The sequence below is a fragment of the Lates calcarifer genome, unplaced genomic scaffold (assembly GCF_001640805.2).
Source record: "Lates calcarifer isolate ASB-BC8 unplaced genomic scaffold, TLL_Latcal_v3 _unitig_5163_quiver_1876, whole genome shotgun sequence".
Taxonomy (NCBI): Eukaryota; Metazoa; Chordata; class Actinopteri; family Centropomidae; genus Lates; species Lates calcarifer.
Genome location: NW_026117336.1, coordinates 1 through 25154, shown reverse-complemented (window position 1 = coordinate 25154; position 25154 = coordinate 1). Strand labels below are relative to the sequence as shown.

At 39.7% G+C, this 25154-nt stretch overlaps 1 protein-coding gene across 2 annotated transcripts; it reads right to left on the bottom strand.

The window, feature by feature from the left end:
• Positions 1 to 1397: 1397 nt before the first annotated feature.
• Positions 1398 to 22092, bottom strand: LOC108873887 (CMP-N-acetylneuraminate-beta-1,4-galactoside alpha-2,3-sialyltransferase). 2 transcript variants are annotated; one of them, XM_051068651.1, is made up of 8 exons: positions 22052 to 22092; positions 13090 to 13184; positions 9850 to 9913; positions 8598 to 8693; positions 8221 to 8407; positions 6432 to 6578; positions 5891 to 6037; positions 1398 to 2338 (listed from the first exon to the last, which is right to left on the bottom strand). In XM_051068651.1, exons 1-8 carry the CDS (start codon positions 22069 to 22071, stop codon positions 2234 to 2236), a joined length of 861 nt encoding a protein of 286 aa, XP_050924608.1. In that variant the 5' UTR covers positions 22072 to 22092; the 3' UTR covers positions 1398 to 2233. The 2 variants fall into 2 exon arrangements, with proteins under 2 accessions (XP_050924608.1, XP_050924609.1); XM_051068652.1 differs by having other exon boundaries at positions 6432 to 6575.
• Between the last annotated feature and the right edge of the window lie 3062 nt (positions 22093 to 25154).

Below are 25154 nucleotides of genomic sequence, written 5' to 3'. Positions count from 1 at the left end.
AGGACAGTAGCTGTACATTTAACTTGAAGCTGAGAAACCACCTGGAGCATGCCTGCAATGAAACCTGATGAAGTTTCTCATGAGGCACATTAATCTTAATCTTCTGGAGTCACTTCAGTAATCAATCCTTCAGCCATTTTGGATTTCACTCAACAACATTTCATATGTTTTAGTGTTTAAGTGACTCTTCCCTCATCAACATGCCATAATTAATGACCATGTTATCCTATTGTGATTCCTCTTAAATCAGAAATGTTTAGTTGAATATCTTTAATGTGCACATTGCAGGCCCAATTACATTTTACTAACTTTGTTTTATTGTACAACCTATTTCTCATGTATAGACATTTTACTATTTGTTGTGAAAGTTAAACAGATCTTAATGACACCCTACATGTATCTGAAACTGACTTAATGTTTGGGCTTCACCTTGAAAAGTCTTTAATCATCATAATGCAGCCAACTGTGAATAAACTGCACTTCTGCAGGTTTGCGCTGCAGGACTTGTTGCTATGACAACAGCCTCAGATAAACTTTAAGCCAGTTTTGAGAAGCTAAAATTCCAGACTTGTGTCAAATCATCAACAATTAATCAACAGAATATCATCTGTGTGTATGGAGAACAGGGCCCAGGTGTGACTGAACACAGTGCAGTATGATATGATTCAAATCAGTCATGCAAACAAATAGTTTCAAATGTCAGACAGAAAGACGTTGAAGATAACAAGCTATTTGTGATTTCAAGGTGTTTGGAGTGTGGTATATACGCTCTCCATTACTCCACATTCTTAGTAAAATCACTGTCAGATGAGGAGATGTTTGTCTAAAAGGGCCATGTCCACTGGACTAACTGAAGATAGGAAGAAAAACTACAGGAAATTGACAGACATGCCTGTCAAACTGGACTAATACAGAGATGTTTTTGATACACAGCGATACCAGAGCCTGTACTGCTTCATTACAACCGGTTTGACTCCTTTACTAACTCGTCACAGTGACACTCCACACTATGACCCAAGACGCAGGTCACACATTAAAAAATGGACGTTTAAGACTCAGTGAGGTACCTCGTCATGCCCACTGGATGTTGCTGTGTCTCATTCTGGTCGCACCAGAGCTTTGTCACGTCTCTGTCCAGATGTTCAGCCGTTAAATAGATACATTTCAATACTGTTTTAAGTTGTTTGACATGTTTTTTTTACAGAATATTGAAAAGTTATTTGCAGTGGTTTAATTATTGCACTACATCATGCTGTCTTATTTCTATTTTCTATCTGTATTATTTGAACAGTAAATATGAACAGAGGGAATTCCTTCATCTGCTTAAAAATTAGCTTCAGAGTCTGCAACAAATGAAATGTATCATAAAATGCTAATTTTAGGTCAACTGTCAATATATATACTGTACATTAACAAGTGAATTTCATGCTTGAGAGATGTGAGTTGTACTGGAGGTGAAATGAGACTCCACATCCAGTGGACATGAAGTCTTGAGGGATCATGGTATGTTGCTGCCTCACAAGAACAAACGTAATGTGTCTCTTCTGCAACTGTGTGTGAGCTTAATTTGAGTGTACTATCCTTTAGCTCGTATTCCCCAGCTCTCTGGCTTCATATTAACTATGACCCACTCGACAAAACAAGCTCTGATGGGAGGGTCTACTCTCAGATGTCAGAAACTGACTCAGGACGGCTGACTCGTGCCATGTAATGTGCACCCTGTTTAACACAGAAAATAGAAGATAGAAATCGGTGACTATAGGTTTGATGCAGATTACATTCAGATGTGTGAGCAGAAGGACACTTGTAGAGGTATTCTTGGCAAAGGCTCAATGTTTAAACCCAGCAGCTCCAGCCTCTCCTCGTCTCTACAGACTGCAACAGTTCTGGTAAGAGGGAAGCCTGGTCCACGTACTGGTTTAATCCCCAACACTACTGACATACACCTGAGCCAGGGCACCAAATCCATGTTTATATACACTAACCTGCAACTAGGATGAGCTAAATACTGCGAAACAATGCAGAGGCCAATTGCAATATGTCAAAATGCAACACTGCGGCAGTGTGTCCTGGTCAGAAAGCCTCATATGCACACAGTGTCTCTGCAGTGACCATGTTGCTCTCTGTTGGGAACATGGCCGACAGACCCTTGAGTTTCCCTCTTCAGGTGCTGGAGCAGGTGGGTGTGAGCACAGTGTTGCAGGCAAGGAGCTACAAGGCTGAGTGCAGACCATCAACATCCTGCACCACAGATCCCATTGGTCCAGTCCTGGATAACCCCAGCCTTCACCAGCTTCACCAGGAACTCCTTCTCTTTAGATATATTGTGAGTCCAGGACTGTGGAAGGGACAGAGACACAGGACAGGAGGTTTAGTGTAGACAGAACAGTATACTCAACAGCTGGGTTCTCATGTGAATCTGACTAGTTCTGTTTAACGTGGTGTGACCACCCAGCAGCTGCTGGTCAGATGATGTCTGGGGAAGAACCACACTGAACTACAGTCTGTTAGTATAGTTAGTATAATTCTCTAGTCACCTGGACCATGCTTCAGTGGAGTCAGCTGCTACGGTTCGTTGACATAATCAGAGAATCACAGTATCGAGGAAAGATTTTATAATAACAAGATCATTCACTTCACCCACCAACACACACGCACACACACACACACACATATGCAGTGACACTGGTAATGAGATGATTTTAGGCAATGATTTCATGACTTGGCGGCACGGTGATGCAGTGGTTAGCACTGTCGCCTTCTGGGTTCGAGCCTTGGTTCCCGGGGCCTCTCTGTGTGGAGTTTCCATGTTCTCCCTGTTCCTGTGTGGGTTCTCTCTGGGTTCTCCAGCTTCCTCCCACAGTTCAAACACATGCAGGTTAACTGGTGACTCTAAATTGCCTGTAGGTGTGAATGGTTGTTTGGTTCTATATGTATTGGCCCTGTGATGGGACTGGTGATCTGTACAGGGTGTACCCTGCCTCTTACCCACTGACAATTGGGATAGGCTCCAGCCCCCAGGTAGGCTCCAGGTAATCAGAGCCTTGCCAACACTAGTTTGATCCCATGTCAACATCTCTTGGTCTCACCAAGGTTCTGAACCCCATTCATTTATTATCTTATAAATCATCTACTGACATGTCCAGGCTATGTTCTGTTGTTCTGTCTATATGAGTTTGTCTTTGTAGTCACTGATATGAATGAGAGGTTGTGAAGTAAATCATTTTAAACTTAACTCATATCACCGGTCAGTGAATATATTTGGGTCTTGGACAGTTAGTCAGACAAATGAAGAAATATGAAGCACAAATACTAACATTTAGTAAGTGATTTTGAGGTGGATTTAACCTTTAATATTGCCCCAAATCTTTCTGACATCTAACTGACACTGTTGGCTCTTCAAGTAAATCATTATCTTCTCTTCTATCATTTATTTGCAGTATCACAGACAGAGTTGGTTCCTTTTCTGAAGCCTGACGAGACAGAAAAAACTAACAGTAGAAAGATGAGAGAAAGGGTTGAGCAGTATGCTGCAGGTGACACCAACATGTTGGATAGATTGACATGTTGTTAGCTGGTTGTTGGTTCACATAATGTTAGATGGTCATATGGAAAATTATGACTTGTTACTTTGAGTTGTGTTGACTATGTGGGTGTAGGTAAAGAGGGAGTGGTTCTGGGACCCTGGAACACACCAGTTACTGAGAGACTGCATACTGAATATCCTGTAGAATTACCTACACTCTAAACTCACACAAACTGATGTTGACCACGCTCTTTTCTTTCTTTTCTACACCTGGGGCTTTTCTGTGTGGAGTTTCCATGTTCTCCCTGTGCCTGTGTGGGTTCTCTCTGGGTTCTCCAGCTTCCTCCCACAGTCCAAACACATGCAGGTTAACTGGTGACTCTAAACTGCTCCTAGGAGTGAATGTGAATGTGAATGGTTGTTTGTCTGTATGTGTTGGCCCTGTGATGGACTGCCAATCCATACAGGGTGTACCACGACTCTTGCCCAATGTCAGCTGGGATAAAACCCAGTTAAGTGGGTAAGAGTGGTGGAACAAGATGTATAGCAATAGGTAGAATCTGAGCAAATGAAGTTGCCTATCAGGCCAGTTGGACCAGTCACAACTCTATAAACCAGATCAGCAACTACAGAAATACCTGTCAGCATCTCTCTGAATGAGGTGAAGTGATCCTAGCGATCACTACTTTAGAGCACAACCCAAAACTGGTGGTGTTTAACTGAAACATAAGTCTGTGCAGTCTGCGGAAATAACGTGCAGAAGATTGCATATCTGTTTCAATAACCTTGACTAAGAGTGATTTATGACCAGGCTAGAAACTGTGAAGTGGGGAGAATGACAACTTAGACATTATATGTAGTGTGGTTTGACTGTCCCGCTCTCAAAAACCAGTGCCCAGTAACATTCCTACACTTGAGATTTCATACACATCCCAGCTCGCTACTCAGTACGCTGGATAAATCCCCTCTAGATTCCTGAGAGGGATTTTAAATGAGAGAAAGGTCACAGTAAACTGTTCCAGTGCAGCATAAACCTGGAAAACTAACAACAAGGAATGGTCAAAATGCTAACAAATGCAGGAAATAGAGGGTCACACACCTGTGGCTGGAGAGGATGAATCATCAGCCTAAACTATGCTCAGAGTTATAAGGTCTAGATGCATCTGTTGTGCATATTTCATTTGTTCATAAGAGGATAAAATCTTTTTCAGGCATATTTGTGAAAATAGTCACAAGAGTCTCAAGAGTTTCCCATGTCAGTTGAATGACAGCTGAGATTAGGTGTTGCTAGGAGGCAAGCCGTCAACCTCTGTGGTTTACCACTGACTGGATAACATCACACTATATATCCAACAAACACTGATACATGATGACTTTTCCCCTTTTTAAAAAGTCTACATGGCATTAGCTATCAACCATTAGTGATTTAATCTGTCTGTCCCTTTACAGAAATCAGTAACTGGGAGGACTCTTCATGTTGTCAAGCTTGTATCGCACTCAGAAAGTGGAAGCTAGTTAGCATAGCTTGCTAACTTACAGTACATAAATTTTATGGTTTGCTGTTAACACCAATTACCACTTGATGTGATATTACAGTACTGATACAGTCAGTGTATCAGTCAGTGCCAAAAATGTTTGCCCACTGGACAACTCCCAGGCAGTTAGTGAGTTACCCAACATGTGACTATGTGCCACTACTGCTACGATCCACATCATCTTTTAGCACTGCAGAAAATACAGTCCTGATGGCTGACAGTACGTAGCTTAGCTCTGTTAATAAGGCACTACGTTGTAAATTGTTGCTGATGTCTTGTAGTAAATGTATTAAGCTTAATGGGGCTGGTAGTCTGTTGAGTACAAGCCAGGTTACATGCTAAATGGTTGCTGGTGGCTCTTCTATGTCCCTTTACATGTTTGTTGCAGTCACCTTCCCTTCTGCTCTTATGTTTTATGTGTTATGGTTGGCAAACTATGAAGTTACTCACCACAAAGAATGACAATTGTTCATTAAGTACACCACTTTATGGACATCACATTTTTGTCAGTGCTTCTAGCAGTAAAAAGTTAAAATCTATCCCCAACAACACAAAAACACCACGAAGAGACTGTTGTCATTTCACATCTCTTTCAGTCTTGGGGTCATGTATAGGAAGGTGGGGGGCTTTTACTTGTGCAAGACCTTTGTAAATGCTTTTCAGGACAAGTAGAATCACTGATGTTTCAAAGATAGGGTGGGATACATGTCAAAGTAGCTTAAAGAACTGTTAGACTTCAGTCTTATCCTGAGCTAGAGAAAGAAGTGCAATGTCTAGCATCAGTTTTAGAACCAAATCTGGCATCTTAACAAATCAGGTCTTTCGGTACCTCTTTGATGGCTGACATCCTGATCTTCTCATAGTAGTGCAAAGGAGCATGGGGAGTGCTCATGTTGTAGCCAAATCCAGCAACAGCTACTTCATCACAGTTATGAAGGGCCATCGTTATGGCAACTGTCCCCAGCGTTGGGATATTCTGAAAAACATAAATGTAAGAGTCTGTATGAAATAAGTGACCAAGCCATGATCTGTATCCCATATAGTATGTAGAGGAGGCTTCTATACACTGTGTGGTTATTATGTGGATATCTTACAGATGTGAAATCTGAAGCATGGTTGGATTTGTTATAGCCTAATAGCAATGCTGTTTGTTTTCAGACTGTTTTCATGCTCTGTGTAGGTGCTCGGCTCCCTGCAGCATCTGCTATGTGTTCAAAGAAGCCTTCATAATGCAAACAGACAGAGTAGAGAGTCAGCTCCCATAGCTCCAGTCCTGACCACTAACTCAACACTGTGTGTGAAACAGCTTGCTATTCCCACTACCTCAACTGAACAGAAACTGACTGCTGGGCAGACAACAGATCTCTCACCCCTCTGCCCATCTGTCCATTGTTGTAAGGTAAGCCAATCAGCTTGAAGGAGGCCTCCTGGATGAAGTATGGGTTCAGGATACGCATGTCGCTGGGCTCCCGCGGAACACGTCTGGCCACCGACTTCCAGAAGCCATCAGTGCTCTGCTGAGAGACAAAGAGTGAGGAAATTAAACTGTGTCGTGAGTATGATCCTCAAACTGAACAAATAAGAAACACTGCCAAGTTTGTAGGCTTGTCAGCAAAACTATCAGATACTGTCTTGTTCCCTTACTGATGTGATTTCATTTCAAGAGCAGTAGTTTAAAGCTGCATCAGTCAATATTTTTATTTTAATTTACTTTATTTATGTTTACTTTTAATGATAATGACTGTATGTAATGTTAAAGCTGTCATTCACAGAGCTTTGAAGCCTCCATCATCGTGTGTGTGTGTGTGTGTGTGTGTGTGTGTGTTAATGGTGAATATCTACCATCAGTACTGACACTGTAAATATTGAGAAACTCTTACTATTTTCACACAGTGAATGGTTTGCAAAGTGGAGAGGAGTGGAAAATATGATGGTGTTTAAGCAGCCCTGTGAAAACAATACCCTGAGCAGAAGCCTGGGAGGAGAGTTCAGCACCATTAAAACACTGATGAAAAACAAGAGGAGCAAACAAAACCAGCCACAGAAAGAAGCCCCTGTATCAGTATACCTGGGGCCATTACACTAATTACTAGCAGCCTGCCCAGTCCTGATAGCTCGTTATGAACAGTTACTGGGATACCTGCCTCTGAGTTTGCTTAGGTATGTTGGATTAGGGGGCAGGGAGAAACCAAACAGCAATAATATGAGCTATTAGCTTACTAGCATAGTACTGTTACCCTGTAAGCTGCTCACTGACGGATCAGTTGGTAATCCTGTCTGACTGAAGCCATTTTGCTCTTCCATTGGAGCTTGAAACCCAACACCTTTGCTGGCAGTACTGGGAGGACACAACAGTCTGTGGAAAACACATCTGCACACAGCAGACTGGATCAAATGACAAGCAGTTCTCACATTCCTTTGATAACTGTATGAGTGAATATGTTTACACACACCATTTATTCTAGAGCTGTTACAGCATCCTACTCCATTCATTTATAGTCCCTTTCCACTGCAATAATTTAATAAAGTAGAACATAGGGGAAGGAATTTGAGCTCCTGATGTGTTTTTGTAAATGAAGCCAGTTCGATCAGCTTCACAGTCCTTCAACACCAGTACTGTTGATTCAACCTAACTGTGTGATAGTGTACTTCTTTTATCCAAGAAGGGTTGAGTCAAGGGAAACTCGGCTTGGTTGTAGATACTTGAAGACATTTCACCTCTCATCCAAGAGGTCTCCTCAGTCCTGAATGACAGGTGGGGAGTCCCAGGTATTAAACCTCTGTGGGCTAGTAATCAAGGCCACTGATGTCACATGGTTTGTTAGTGCTCCTGGCTGTCACCACAGCTTTTAAATCACAGTTTATATCTATCAGATTTTTTGTTGGTTTTATTGTTTTATCTTACATTACTCTACCTACTGTATGTATTTTATTCTATTTTATTTTTGTATTATTTTTATTTTATTTTATTTTATTTTTCATTGCAGTCCTGAAATGTTTTTCAGTCCTGGTTCAACCATGTAAAGCACTTAATAAGTTTGTTTTGAAAAGTTCTGAATAGATAAAGTTTATCATTATTATTATTATTACCACCAACTGTCTGGCTACAGCTGCATTTGCTGGTGCAGTGGCAAAACAAACAGAGTTCAGCAGCCTTACCAGCCTCTGGTTGAAGACCATGTGTCGAAGCCAATTGAAGTCCAGAGCTTTAAAGGCAGAGAGGACAAACAGAGACTGAGCCTCGTAGCGTTCTATCTTCTGGATGGCTCCCTCTGGATAGGTGATCCTCATAGTGGTCTTAGAACCAACGTCTTTCTCAAAGCCTTTCACTGGGGCTTCATTTAACCTGCAACACACAGCTGCAGAATCAATCTATCACTATCAAGTGCACTGTTGAGAAAAATCTAAACAAAGATTTGATTTGAAATTGCAAGTGTGCAATATTTGTCAAATTACCAAATAGAAAAGCTTGAATGATTGTGAGATCACTTTTGTATGTGCTTTATCCTCAGGAGCACCTCTGTGTGATAACATACCTGACCACCACATCAAACTGATCTATCCTCTGTCCTAGAGACTTGTTGGCGAGGATTCCTCCGTTCCCTACGATGATGCATGTCTTACAGCTCATACTGTAACACAGACAGACATACCATTAAGATATTAAGGTATTGCACACTCCTGTCATTTAAACATAAACCAATTTATTCTCTTTCAGAGACAAATTGTGTCAATCAGCTGACCTCTGAGTCCTTTTTAAACAGACTCACGTGTTGCTCAGGGCAACCCGCTCAAGACAGATTTACAGCTGGACCACTTTATTTTAAATTATTGACAGATGGTAGTCATTGCCTTATAAGGTTACTCTGATTAGTATACCTCAGAAAACCTGTCAAATATTTGTGTGGAATGTTTTTTGTTGTTTTGTCCTTAGGATTTTTGTCAGGAAATTACCCACTCTTGATCTCTATTCACTGTATTCTGTAACTACTGAAGGCAGCTAGCTGCATTACTGATCATTCAGCTGTGTCACACATTAAAGTAGCTTTTCTGTTGATTAGTGTCAGTGGTTACAAAAATAACCAACTCCAAAAGGAGGGACTTTTGTGTATGCACAAAATGATATATTTATATATTCCTTCATTCTTCATTCCAGTCTTTGTGTAATCTAAGGATTATTAATGCCATAATTCTTTATTATTATATTATTCAGTTAAATACTCTGTGAAGCACTACCAGCAGATATTGGACAGCTGACACAAGTCAGTGTGTGTCACATTTTTGGTAAATATTATGATTATCATGTTGTATTGTACTCTGTGTAACATGTGTCCTGTGTTTAGTCTGCGCTGGTTAATTCTGGATGGAAAAATCAACACATTCCTAATTTTCTTAGCTGGATGATGAAACAGGGCCAGTACACAGTGTCTGTGCAACTGATGAGGTCCATATAAAGACAAAAACTTGAGCTGAAAGTGGAATCAAACAATGCAGTTACTTCAATAACTGATCTGGTCATTAATGTTGGAGATTCTGATGATGCTGAATTTGGATGAAATATTTTATTTTCTAAAGAGTATTCCTACAAGTTGCCTGTATTGTATGATTTTGGATTTTCTGGCATTTTATTTTTCTTGAAAACTCTGTTATATCCATCCAGTGTACATACTGTATTTAGTAAGAAATAAAGAAAGCCACACCTCACTGTGTGTATTTTTAAAAGTTATAATCTGACTATCTACAGCACTCCTAATCCACTGTGTGGCAGGAAAACTGGCACCAACTCACCTGTCAAGTTCCTCTCCAAGCCCATAGCTCTTAGTTGCTGACAGAAGAATATCTATGATCTTTTCTGCAGATACAAGAGGAAAAAAAGAGAGCAACAAGTTAGATGAAGATGAGAGTGAAAGAATTCATCATGGGGGGGCTGGAACCTATCCCAGCTGTAGTTGGGTAAGAGGCAGGGTACACCTTGTACGGATCACCAGTCTATCACAGGGCCAACACACAGAGACATTAACTATTCACACTCACATTCACACCTACAGGCAGTTTAGAGTCACTAGTTAACCTGCATGTGTTTGGACTGTGGGAGGAAGCTGGAGAACCCAGAGAGAACCCACACAGGAACAGGGAGAACATGGAAACGCCACACAGAGAGGCCCCGGGTGAACTGGGTTATAACCTTCTTGCTGTGAGGCTACAGTGCTAACCACTGCACCACCGAACCTAATGATGATATTCTCTGTAGGTGGAATGTGAGTCTGAAATACAGTTACTTTCTTGCTTTCTGAGAGAGTTACCCTTAATCAGTCTATTAAGTATATCAGGTGCTAACCAATAATCTGTCCAACTGCCCCCATTACTGTCTGACACAACTGACCTCAAAGACATATGCCACCAAATAAGCTTTACAGAACACAGGGGTCTACTCTCCCCCTTTCTGTGTACCTGTCGTGACATTGTGTTCATGATCTCTATTTACAACACAGTGACGGCTGCTGTAATTAATAACTTCACTGTACTTAGACTCAAACATTCACCTTTGTTGTGTTTTTGCTGTTACGACCTGTATGACCAAGCACTGCTGACTCTGTCAGCTGTTGTTCTTTAAGTCTGGAGGGCCACAGCCAGTTTCTGCCACTCCTCCATTGTCTCCATCTCCTTGGTCAAAGCTTCCCTGAGCTCAACACAGCATTTTTCACACGTTGTCCTTTCTTTTTCAAGAGCAGTGATTTGATTGGCTCTCTGCTGCAGGTCAGTGCTCCGTGTCTTTTCCTGTTTTAGGGCATCTTCAAGTTCAGCCTGTCTTATCCTGCTCTCTGATTGACATGCTTTGAGTCCATCTACCATGTACTCTGAGGAAGCAGAGTCCTCTCTGAGCTGCTTACTGAGGATGGTTATAAGGTCTTCTGTGGCCTGCTTCTGGAAAACCATCTGCTCAAAACGCTGCTTCTCATTTTTGAGGGAGGATCTTAACATTTTTTCACCAATCTGGCTCTTTTCTAATGCCAGAGTCTTCTCAGAGAGCTCTTTCTCTTGCATTTGTATTCTTTTAAATGCTTTCAAGAAACGAGCCTTCTCTTTCTTGATTTCCTCCTCAAGTCTGCTGCGAGTGTCTTTGTCTTCCTGAGACTGTCTCTGATTCAGTGCAGCCTCTAGTTCACCTTCCAGCCTCTTGTTCTCAGAAGCCAGTCGTTGGTTTTGACGAGTCAGATGGGCCAGTTCTTTGGCTTCCATTTGCTGCTGAGAGACAGCAGCCTCATAGTCCCTCTGGAGTTGGCAGGTTTTTGTTTGCTCCTCTTTGAGGTCTGAGGCTACCTGGTTAACTTTCTCCTGCAGCAAGGACACACAGTTGTCCTTAGTTTCAATATTGCTATGAAGACTCTGGATGTTGGAGTGCAGGGATTGAATTTGGTTGTTTTTTTTTCAAGACTTTCCTTCTCTTGCTCAGTTACGTGGTCTTGTAAAGCCTTGATTTTGGCACAGTTCACCTTCTTGTACTGACTAGAGGACACCTTTGACTCATTTTTGCGCTTCTTAATCAGTTTTTTGTCCTCTTCAAGATTAGCTGTCACTTTGTTGATTTTGTGTTGAAGCTCGGCATTGCTGTGCTGGTGTGCTTTTTGTGACCTCTTAAGTTCAGAAACTTGTGCTTTCATGAGCTCCATTTCATCTCGAAGTTTGGCTTTTTTAGCTTGTTCCTTCTTCAGAGCCAAGAGTGGCTTTTTCTTTTTGTTCCTGCTCCAAAGGCTTCTTTCTGTTGAGCTTTGATCTCTTTTCATCATCTTCAAAGCCTCTTTAAGAACAGCTCTGGCTTTTCTTTCCTCCTCTATCTGAGATTCCTCTCTTTGTGAAACCTTATTAATCGCATCGCTTACCTCTTCAAACTCAGAAGTGTAGGAGTAGTTTTCTGTGATGGAGGCAGAGGGCTGCTCCGGAACCTCTTCCATAATTTCCTCCTCAATCTCCTCCTTAAACATCTCATCAGGCTTCTCATCAATCTTCTCCTCAATCGCTTCTTCAGTCTCTTCCACAATCTCTTCCTCAACTACCTCCTCATTCTCCTCTTCAATAGCTTCCTCAGTCACCTCTCTTCTTCTTCAATCTCTCCCTCAAGGTCTTCCATGGAGAAGATTCCCAGAGATCTAAATTTGTCCATTTTCTTGTCTTGAAGAAATTGCCTTTGTCTCACTTGTCTCACAGATTAGTTATGAATGCAGCTGGGTTAAAACCTGGCTTTTTGTACACTAACTGGAACCTCTCTGTTAAAGCAGGCAGTGTGCAGGCAGGCAACTGGCAGAATCTGACATCACAATTTGACATCAAAACATTCAGCTGATTGATCTACAAATTCTACATTCCACATTCTCTCTGCATTCTACATGTCACGCCCTGCCACACACACACACACACACACACACACACACACACACAGATAGATGCTCTTGGGTGATTTTACCCTTTCTGCTGTATGAAGGACAGCAGATGTTTTGTTATTTAATTTTAGAATACATGGATCTGGTTTAATAGAAGATTAATTTGGATAACAGACACACATGACATGACATGATCGGCAGTGGCGTACCTGGCCTTTAACCCAGGAATTAGGGCTGTGCATCTTTATTGATCTCATGATTTGATTCAATTCTGATTATCCTGTCAATAATTTGATTCGATTTGATATCATGATGCATTGCATCCTCAATTTTCTTTATTAGTGCCATTGCTTCCTGTCTCCAATCATGCAACTAGGGATAATAGAGCACCCCTACTATACATATATAGTAGTGTATATATGTGTGTGTATATATATATATATATATATATATACTGTATATACTTCTGTCTTCAGACATGGCCGGTTATACAAACTAGTTTGTTTTAAGAATACTGAGGCCTTGACAGTGTTACTTCTCATCTAGTGGTTAGAAACATCTAGTCTTAACTGGTGAGGAATGCAGTGCCATTCAAAATGAATTGAACTGTATAATCTTCTACTGCAAAGACAAGAATGTGTAATCATACCTTGTGATTTTATTCCAAATGGAGGCAAATAATCACCAATCTTGGAGAATCGTTTGTAATTTGGATCAAGGAACATGGGCACCACTTTGGTGAATCTGTTGATAAAAGAAAACATGTTACAGCAAGTAGGAAAAGAAGTGGTATTCATCAGTGCAGTATCTGTCTGAGACCTGTACAGCCTTGATGTTAACAGTGTAGATGGACTGATTAATGGCAGAATGCTTGAGAGGATTTAGAGTATTGTGTTTCCAGCTAATCCACAGTCTGTCTGAGCTTACATTTAACAAAACAAACTCAGAGATAAGTGTGAAGGAGAGGACAAAGCTCCACACAGTGAAGCTGGGAGCAAATATTACAGCCACACAGGAGCAGTTTGTTAGGTGCATCACAAGGGTAGTTAACTGGGAACCAGGCAAGCATGGCCCTCTTACTTCCCCACTGCACAAGCTCCTGTCTTATCCCTGATGTGGCTGGCCGCCACTGCCACATGAGCTGGCTAACCCATGTAGCATCATTTAAAACAAATAAATGATTGCTATTGTTGCCATTAGAGAATAAAAACTTGTTCTGAAATGGACGCCATTAGGACACATGCTGTATGAATGTGTGTGTGAATGTGTGAAAGTGACGTAATGTGAAGTGCTTTGAGTGGTTGATACGACTACAAAAAGCGCTATATAAGCACCATAATAGAAACTGAATGAAAATGAGGATTCTCCAGGAGCACTAATCCTTCCTTTAACAAACATGAACATTAAATCTTAGGTAAATAACCAATACAAAAAGCTTAACACAAGATGGTGGTGGCAGAAGAAGCTGCAGCAGCAAACTCTGATTTGGATGTAGATCTGGAAAAAACAGATGCAATCAGCCAACAAAGTAAAACCTGTCTGAAACTGGATTTTTGAGGCTGGTACTGATAGTTAGGATTAAAAAAAAGAAGAAAGAAGATAAGAAACAATCTTGATTAGGATTTTTACTAAAAGGGATATTTTACTTCTGAAAAATGAACTTGTTGGCATTGTAGTAGACAAACTATGTTTTTGCTGACATAGTTTCTACATTACTTCAAATGTACTTTGGCATGTTTGTCCTGCAGTCGCTTGTTGTTGACATATGCACCATATATCACTGTGACTACAAAATGTCCTGCATAAACCCAGCCAATATATAATCCTTGCTTATTTATCAGTCTAGATGCGGATACAGCATGTGGCTAACTGGCACTTAAAGTTCCTTAAATGGCTTCTGGGTGTTATTATTTTAGAATCTCAGAATGACAAGCATAAATTAAGTAATGCATAGAAAACAAATGGTGGGTTCCAGTGATCCTTGACAACACAATTTAAAGATACAAAGAGTTGGCCCAGTTTGCTGACCAACGCTAGAGCAAATATTTTTGTGTGTGTGCTATATACCAAGTATTCAGTATTAACATGTGATATATCCATATAATCTGCAACAGGCTACTGGAGCATGGGTACACTTAAAACCATTATCCTTCATACTGCTGTATACAGTAGCAGTAATAATAGGGAATATCAAGAGGTATGTGAACAATATAATAGGATGATAATTTACTCTACATGAACACCACAGTGTATTTATAAGGAAGGTAGGAAGGCTCAACATTGCATATAAAACAAAAATTACAGTTAAGTGTATTCTCTTTGTTGCTTCACAGCATCAGACATGTTCTGCTCTATTTAATCCTCACATCTGTCTCCACTTTGGAGGAACAGGCTTTAATGAATACTGACATAGCAGAGCTTCATGTTTAAGCACAACTGGACATGTATGTACAACATTACTAATTTCATTATATTATTACTACTGTGATATATGTACATGTGTGTATGTGGGTGGCAGATAACAAATCAAACATGGATTTATATCCAAATAAAAATTCATCATGATGCCATTGAGTGTCCTCAGACCACCACTGATGACCCCCACACCCTAGGTTTATTTTGCAATCTATCAATCTTGTAAGTTTTATCTAACATAAAATAAAAAGTATATATTGTAAAAAAGAAAAAGGAAATACAAACTAAACATTTGTTGAAAAAAAAAAAAATTCAAAGACTATCAGAGAATGTTCAGAAGCCAAAATTACTTTCTTGGAATACTGGGGGGGCAACTGAGTGTTTCCAAACACTTGACAAATTAGAGTTAAAAAACAAAAAAACAAAACACTGAACTCTGAACTTGCACCAACAACAAAAAATATAAAAGATAATGTACATATAAGCCAAATAAGAAATTTCTGTGGAAGAATCATAACAGTCTAAAAGAAACTTTCTTTAACCAAGTCAACCCTGCAGCTTTGGCAGCTTGTTTTGTTTCATGTGTAATATCATGTAATGATCCTAAAATGAGCTCTGATTTTACAAAACAAAATAGCAGCTAATCAGTGAAAGCTGGAAAGTCTACAAAATAACTGAAAGAAAACTGTTCCTGAAAACACTTAAACACAATTAAGAAATCAGCTACAAATGATGCATCTTGCTTTTCTCTTTCAATTCTGTTTTTACTGCTTGATGGTGTGTTTTGATGAATTGATCCTGCTAGAATGTCCTGTTATGAGGCAGTAGGTTTAGTTAGAGGAAGGAATTTATTCCCCCAAATAAAATGAGTACAACTATTACAATCTGCCCCCGTGTGACTGCTTAAGGTGAGAAAGAATTGCAACACTTAACTCTGAAAAGCAACAGTAAGGGCAAAGGGAACTACAGTACGGTGAAAAAGTTTTAGGCACTGTAGATGTTTTGACTCTCCTTCAACAGTAGCATCAGGGAGGTGTCTGATCAGTCCCAGATTAATTCTGCTGCAGGACAATGAGTCCAAACACACAGTCAGCTTCATAAAGAACTGTCCTCAGAGACAAGAAGAACAAGGAGTCCTGCAGTAGATGGTCTGACCCCCACAGAGTCCTGATCTCAACATCATGGAGTCAGTCTGGGATTACATGAAGAGACAGAGACACTGAGACAGCCTGAATCCACAGAGGAACTGAGACAACTTCTCCAGTACAGGTGTACTGAGGAGAACTGGAGCTGTGTTAAAGGCAATTTAGGTTCTTCTGTTTACTGCACTTCACATGAGGTAAACTGATGAATAAACATTAATCAGCGGGTTATTTCTGACAGCATCCTCACTTTACCTTTAGTACCTTTCCACTCTCTTTTGTGAATACATTTTACTTGAATCTATGACAATGTACAAGATTGCTACAGCTGCCACAACACCTACCAATACTGCAGACAGTGCAAATGATTTATCAAACATCACAATCATCTGTGGCGCTCCAGTGTTTTTGACCACCACATCAAACAGGAGTCTCCCCAGCCATACAAACTAAGCCATATCCAAAGGTCAGTCAGAGATCCAGGTGACATCTATCCTGAGCAGCTTCTCACATATCAGAAGTGGTTGGATGGTACTAAAAACACTGAAAAAATCCAAAAAACATCATGTCACAGTGCCACCAGTACCTTCCAGACATGAATGAGTACCCTGAAGCACACAGATGACAGCACTGTCTACCCCCACATTAGGCTGGTAAGCAAACTAAAGAGCAATGAGAGCAGATTTCACTTTTCACACAGTACCTTCATGACATGTGACGTTGGTTCAACAAGTCTGAAGTCATTTGGACCAGATGTGGTGACCTTCTTGGGTACCGGTACCAAACAGGATATCTTCCAAAGCACTGGTACACTTTCCTGCCTCAGACTTAGGTTGAAGATATGTTGCAGGATATCAGCCAGCCAGATAGCACAGGACTTTGACATTGGTGTGATCAGGACCTACAGACCTACATGGATGGAGTCTCTTCAGTTGTCTCCTAATCATATATCATCCAACCATAACTATGCAATAAGTATTAGAGTAAATTTCATTTTTCCTAAGTTAAAAATAATCAAAGTCACTGAGGTAATCAAAGTGACAAGACTAAGAATTGACATGCTAGGCAGCTCTGTGAGGCTGTAATTAGCCGTGCTTTGAGCTGTATGCTAACATTTTGTATATTTGTATGCTATAATACAAATATGCTCATGATGACAATGTTAGCATCTTAGTTTAGAGAATTAGCTTGCTAACATTTCCTAACTGGCACTAAACACAATGGACAGCTGAGGCTGATGTGAAGTCACTTGTTTTTTCAGGAATTTGGTCATGATGGCACTAAATGAAAAGGATTACCAAAGTCATTACAATTATCCTAAGGGGGATATGAATGTCTGTACCAAATTTCAATCTATACAATAGCTGTTGGGACAGGAAACCACATATGTGAACCAGTGGATGGCGTAGTGGAAATAGCACATTTACATCCAGTAGATGTTGAGATATTTCACAGGATATATGGAAACTTTAACTGCCAGTGGATTGACCAACACCATCCATCCTTTGAGGTCATGCTACTATCATGTCTAATATGTTATCAAACTGATTAAATGTTTAAAACATGATGATATACAATTAAATGAAGCAAATTGATCCATTTCATATTATTTTTAAAAAAATTATTATTATTTCTTCTTATTTTTCTTTTGATATTGATAGTCAGCAGAAAATAAGGAACGGAAGCAACAACAGATTAGATAAAGAAAGGTTAATGAGGGGCAGAATGAAGTGTAGCATAAAAGGTTGATATTTCTTTTAGAAGCAGCAGGAGTTTATGAATGACTTCTGACCAGTTCTCTCAGCTGTATTACTTGTTGCAGCTGCAGCAGAGGAACCAGCAAAAGACAGCAGAATAAATGGGGTCAAGGACTTCCTGCACATTTTACCACTCCTTTCTCCTGAGGAAAATTCACTTGTGTTATTTTAACAGGTTACAATTTGTACTCTGTGAGCGCACTTCATTAACGCTGCTGTCTAAAGGCCATGGTGGGTTGAGGGGTTTGCGTGCCTCTGATGCGTCAGAGAGTAAGTGGGTAAGTGAACTGGCCTGAGGTATTCTCACGCACTGGGACAACAACAGAGCAGCAAGAGGACAAAAATAGATCTGCACTACACATGGGCCCATTCAGACCATTGCGTCTCCTGACTCATTTTATAGATAGTGCTAAAAACATAAGCAGGTGTAGGGCTTTCACCGTGTGGGCTTTAATAATGCAAAGGCAGAAATGGGATCTTTCCTCTGTCAAACCACTCTGAGCTCAGAGAGCTTTCTGTAAAATAGGCCAATATAACTGAGAATACTTGGCTTGGTCCAGTTTTTTTCACAATACACTGGGTTATTAAGATGGTTCTCCAGAGCACCACAAGCACAGTGGTGGCATTGACCAAGCAAGGTAGGCAACTGTTACAAGATGAGCCAATGTACAGTCATGTGGAAAAGAAAGTACACACTCTTTGAATTCTATAGTTGTTTTGTTGTTCATCTGAGGTTGTGTTTATCTCATTTTAAGACCTGCTAGAGATCAGATGATTTTTTTTCCTGGTACATAAAACCATAGAATTTAGAGAGAGTGTACTTTCTTTATCACTTGATGTGCTATACACCTGAACACACCTGTAAGGATACAGAAGCCTGCAATTCATCCCATCAAATAGTGAACCACAGTTATCAAAGTGAGCTAGTAAGACCATCGACTCACTTGTTACAGGATGGGAGGACCAAGCCTCTCCTCCTACGGATGCTCATGAAAACAGAGAAAATGATAAGCCAAGAAAAGAAAACCTAATGCAAGATATATGATATGGCAACTGTAAGAAAGGAAAACTGCTTTCAGGAGAGAGGAAGAGAGGGCAAGAGACAAGAGGAAGAAAAAATATTCAGATTCTTAAAGTACTGCAATGATTAAAGTCAAAGTTTTAGATGTTTTTTATTATTATATACTTGTATTATCATTTAGACGCACTAACATGTAGACAATATGTTGATGTTAATTGCTACATAATTTTAATGACTTGACTGCTAGGAGGCTTAATTTATAATGATGCATCATATTCTATTAGTTCAGGGGTGGGCAAACTATGGCCCGTGGCCCACATCCAGCCCGTTAGTCTTTTTAATCCGGCCTGCCGAAGATTGGTACAGAATTGCCCACATCAAATCGTATCATAATTATGACTGCATTCATTTAACCTTGTCCTGTAATGCCTGGCGTTCCACCAGGTGGCGCATTAGGCGCAGTGATACATTGACTTGATTTGCAGGCTACTCTGCACTGCTCTGAACCCATCTGCAACAATGAGTGGGCCAAAGAAAAGAAAAGTCAACAGTGAGTGTTTAATAAGGAATGGACAACTAAATATTTTTTCACTGAAGTTCGGTCAAAGGCTGTATGTCTTATTTGCGAGAAACCGTTGCGGTTTTAAAGGAACATCAGCCGTCACTTTTCCACCAAGCATGCTAATTATACTAACAACCAGTCAACGCAAGAACAGATGGCTACCGCTCAGAGGTTGGCAGCTAGTTTGCAGGCTCAGCAAAACACCTTTATCCGATAAACTGCCATCCAAGAATCAAGCACGAAGGCAAGTTATTTGCTGGCATTTAAATTAGCAAAGACTAGCAAACCTTTCTCTGAAGGGGAGTTTCAAAGAGTGCATGGTAGAGACAGCAGGTATCTTGTGTCCTGAGAGCAAGAACAAATTTGAAAAATTAGCTTATCACGCAGGACAGTGACTCGCCATGTTGAGCTTATTGACGAAGACTTAACTAGCAAGGGGGCAATCAAGGGGTCGTGATCGACGCTGATCACCAGGACTTGCTTTACCACCCCAGTGTCGCTGGTTAAGTTTGGGGAAAGTATGTCAACGAGTGTGGGAGCTCAAACAGGAGTTTACCTCACTACTTGAGAAAGCTGACGATTTTCCTGAGTTGAGTGACACAGATTGGCTTTGTGATTTAGCTTTTGCTGTAGACATACTGACACACATGAATGAGCTGCACGTGAAGCTACATGGGAAACACCAGTTTGTGCATGAAATGTACACAAACATCAGAGCCTTCAAAACCAAGCTAGCTTTAAATTCAAAGCAACTGTCAAACAAGTCATTCGCTCATTTCCCCACACTGGCTAAGCTGAAAGAGGCCCCTCGACATGTGAAAAAATACAGGAAATCACTGGATGATCTCTGATTTTGGAAAAATTGACAAGTCACTTCAGCTGGTGTCATGTCCCTTCACACAAGACCCTGAAACGGCGCCACAGGAGTTGCAGTTGGAACTGATTGATCTCCAATGTGACACTGTCTTAGAGAAGTTCAACTCTCTTAAACTGGATGAGTTTTATGCTTCATTAAGCGCTCTACGTATGTGTGTGAACAGACTTTTAGTGTGATGAAGACCAACAAAGCACCCCACAGATCCCAGTTGAGTGATGAACACCTCAGATCTGTTCTGAGAATTGCCACAACAAGTAACACCAGATTTTGATGCAAAAATCTTCCCACCATATCTACACACTGAACCACATCAGAGATTTTTTTAATATTTAATACCCATGTCATAGTACTTTTTAGCAAAATGTAAATTTCTGATTTATGGAGCATTAAAAAAAAATATTCCACACTTATATTTCAAGAGCATATTTCCCATGTAGGACAGAATCTACCCAAAAAACAATCATACTACTGGAAATAGCATTTTTAATTAGTAAATGCACAAAATATTAAGTTGAATGAAACTGTATTTATTTATTATTTTCAAAGTATAAACTACTAACCAGTGCTTTGGGGGAGACCTCAGTCTGTGTGTTTCTGCTCAGTCTCTGTTTTTAAAACTTGCCAAACGTCTTTCACTTCTTTCAGAACTTTTCAATAAAATGTTCCTCCACATTTCTCAGTATTTTCTTGCCTCTGTATGTTCATTTAACTTTGCTTCCATGTGTCCTGCGCAAAGCAAAACCTACATCCATTTACATCTTTTATGACAATTGCACAACAATATGTGAGTCAAAACACACCTTGTACTGTGCAATACTGAATTACTGAACTGTTCAAATTTTATTGGTACTACTATGCCAGCTAAAGCTAATGCAGTCTATGCGGTCTGTTTTTAAACAGACAACAACTTTTTAAATAAATCTGTAATTGTAAAGCCATGACATTGGTAGGCAAAAACAAAGAATTCTCCTATTGAAACAAGCTAGCTAGATAGCTAAAACAAAAAGAAGCTGAACTTGTGTATTATTTTAATTGTAATCATAAATGTAATTTGGAACTATCTGGAGAAAACACAGAGGAATATTAACGCCAACCCAGAGTCTCATTTTGTGAGCTTGTCTTATGCTGTTGATATCATGCATTTTCAGGGAAATTTGTAAAGACTAAAGACCCACTTATGACTCTGCATTCTATGTGTGTAGATTAAGCTGTGGGCTAAAATGTACAGTAACTACATTGTAGGACTACATTGTCGAGAGATACCGCACGTAGACAGCAACATCTGTGACTGGTAGCTTGTGTTTTCCTGACATGTTTCTGATGTTGGTGGAGTTTGTTGAGTGAGGACAATATTTAGGTTATACTGCAAACCCTCTGCTCATTGTGATTGTAACAATCACTACGACTGAGAGAATGTAGATAGCAATTGCCGATGGTATTCTCTTTTTCAGTGACTGTTTTTACTACACACAAGAGGCAAGTCCTTCTGGCTTCTGACTCCTGTAAGATAGTGTCTGTATCAGTTACAGTGGAGAATGTAAAGCATTATACAGCCTGATAACACATGCATCTAGCATTGCTGAGGTAATATCAATTGCACCTACTACGGCACTTCTGTTAACCTTGTGTGTCAAGTATAAATCCAGTTTATGTAAGTTACCAAACAGAAACGTGACCATGCTTTAGAAGAACACAAGCAAAAGCAGTATCACTAGTATGGGATGGACCGTTGGCAATGGGGTCACACTGATCACAGTGTATCTGACAATTATGTTTGATGTCTAAAATGCTACAAACTCACTTCAAATATGAGGAAACATATGATATATATTCTTACTTTGGATAAATGGCAGTCATTTGGCTGCTGCAAAACCAGGCTTACAGGCCCCTCGCTGAGATTGCCATACTTGTAGATCAGCTCCAAAGGCCTGTGGAAATAGAGAAATGAAGTCAGGCAAAGATCAAATGTCCACACATAAATTATATAAACAAAGTAGATATTACACAAATCCAACAGCTAGCTCCTAGACTTTGACTGAGAAGTGAAACTTGTGTAATAGTAAAATGTATACTCACAGACCACCATCCAGCTTCAGAAGGAATCCTTGCTTGTCATACACTAGAAAAAAAATAAAAGAAGTATGACAAATATGAAAGGTTATTTCTATGACATTGAAGTCACAAGATGTTTCTTGTTTTCAAGAATTTCAATAATTGAGATGTTTCTGTACTGGCACATCTGTTAACTCAGGTCAGTTTCCAGGGAGTTTTAGATTTATGTAATATGGTGAAATGTGAGGGTGTAAGGTGGGCGTGGAGACCCTCCTGCTAGCTTGAAGATATTTTTCCTTGCACTCCAGCAGAGGTATTCTTAAAATTCACTACAAGCTGGACAGATTGCTGACCTAAATGGAGGAGGACACTGAGAAGCAAGGCCATACTAATTGGATAATCGTGACCCTGAAGAATCTGAGAAGCAGTTTGTGGAGGTATCGCTACTATCTCTACTTTAGACTCCGCAAAATGACCAACAAAGACAAGGTTGTTTGCTGAAGCTATACTACCTTGCTTTTACCAACAAACCAACAAATCTGCTAACTTCGGACAGTGGAGTCACCAGAAACAAGAGGAGCAATGTCAACTGTACAGCTTTGACAGACTGCCTATTTCCTGCATGGGCTACATTTGAATTAGTTCAATCAAATTACTTATCGAATTTTGAATTAATTAAGTCATGGAATGAAAATACACAGACCAAACTGATTCGTAAAGCTTGAATGTTGTTGTGAGGTATCTGAAATACACTAAGATGAACAACCTGGGAATAATGAGAAAGTTTGATCATTCAGAAACATTTAAAACAAGTATGAAGAAGTGATAAAGTTCTGTAAAATGAAGAAATATTTAAGCTTCTGCACAATTTCTAAATCTGCAATCAAATTTAATCTGAGGCACTGGACAATTTAACCTTTGTACAAAATATCAGATTCCCTTAAGTTGTGTTTTTTCCATTGAAGCATGAGCTCAGATTTGGGCTGAACGATTGCAATTTTTCTGGAGCCTATCCCATCTGACATTGGTGATTTCACATTGCTGAACCGATATTATCATTTGTAATGAAAAAAAAATATTGCATTTGAAAATGCAAAATAGAAGAACCTTGACAAAAGTCTCAGACTTTTGGACCCCACTGTCTAAAGGTATCCTGTAACAGATAATCGCATCTTGGAATAGGTCAGCACTGTGTGACTGTGCTTATGTTCCCATGCTTTTAATGACAGCTGGTAGATCATCCATTGGTGAGGAATATATCATGTAAATTATGCACAAAAGAGCTGTAACTCAAGAACTGAAAGCAATAGTTCGATATCGTCGATTATGTTGACTAATCATTGCAGCCCTAGAGAAGTACTGGACTGATATTGGTATCGCAATGGATGTACCAGGTAGCTAAGAGCTAGCTACATTTAGCTTAACCATCATAATGTTGGCTTGACGAAAGATTTGTCTATGTTTTTACACTATCTCCATGATTTGTCTCCAAGTTTTTTCCTTTTTCTATGTGAGCCATATTTGTTTACTCTGAAGTCACATTTCATAGCACAAGATTTGGAGTTTCAAGAATCAAGACTTTTTTGCCAATAGATCTTCCTAAATCACACTAGTCCTGTAACATCAATGTGAGTTATTTATAGGGTTAGACATAGATATGAGACTTCTCCTACAGTGTGTGACCTGCAATCACAAGAGAGTTTACAATACAGTGGTGCCTGAAAGTTTGTGAACTCTTTAGAATTTTCTGAATAAATATGATCTAAAACATTTTTCAGATTTTCACAAGTCCTAAAAGTAGGTAAAAGAACTCAAATAAACAAATGGTACAGAATTATTATTTTGGATTCTTTATTTGTTGAGGAAAATGATCCAGAGTAGGCAAAAGTACCTTTTTTGGATTAGCAGCTAATTTTAAGGTGCAAATAGAATCAGGTGTTCTCAATAAACTGAATAACAATCAGGTGTGACTGTGTGCCCTGTTTTATTTAAAGAACAGGGACCAATCAAACTCTGATCTTCACAACACATATTTATGGAAGTGTATCATGGCATGAAAAAAGGAAATTTCTGAGCACCTCAGAAAAAGAGTTGTTGACAATGTTTAGGCTGGAAAAGGTTATAAAACCATGTCTAAAGAGTTTGGACTCCACCAATCCACAGTCAAACAGATCGTGTACAAATGGAGGAAGTTTAAGACCATTGTTATCCTCCCAGGAGTGGCCAACCGACAAAGATTATTCCAAGAGCAATGCATGTAATAGTCGGTGAGGTCACAAAGGAACCAGGGATAACTTCTAGGCAACTGAAGGCCTCACTCAAATTCGCTAATGTTAATGTACTGCTCTCCAAAAAGAACACTGCTGCCTGTCTACAGTTTGCTAAAGATCACTTGGACAAGCCAGAAGGATACTGGAAAAATGTTTTGTGGACGGATGAAACCAAAATAGAACCTTTTGGCTTGAATGAGAAGCATTATGGAGAAAGGAAAACACTGTACCATACCCGTGGAGACACTGTATTTTTCAGTTGTGTACTCTGTCATGCACTACAACACTGTGTTCTTTATGAAAACATGATGAGAATGTCCAAAAACACTGGCTTTGTATCAGAAGTCTGTGACAGTTCTAATTGCAAAATTATTGCATTATGAAATTATTTTTTTCTTTCATTGATTCATTTAACCCATAAGAGCCCAGACCCATTTCTCCTTTTAGAAAAAACGATTAATTATCAATTATGGGGATGTAAAACAGACTAAATGGATGAGATGTAAACAATGTTTTATTTTTTAAATATTTTTTTATTTTCTTGGGGACTTCATGAGTTAAAAGTCAATTATGAGGAACTTTTGACAACATTTAAAGAGTTGGTGGCACCTGTGTCAC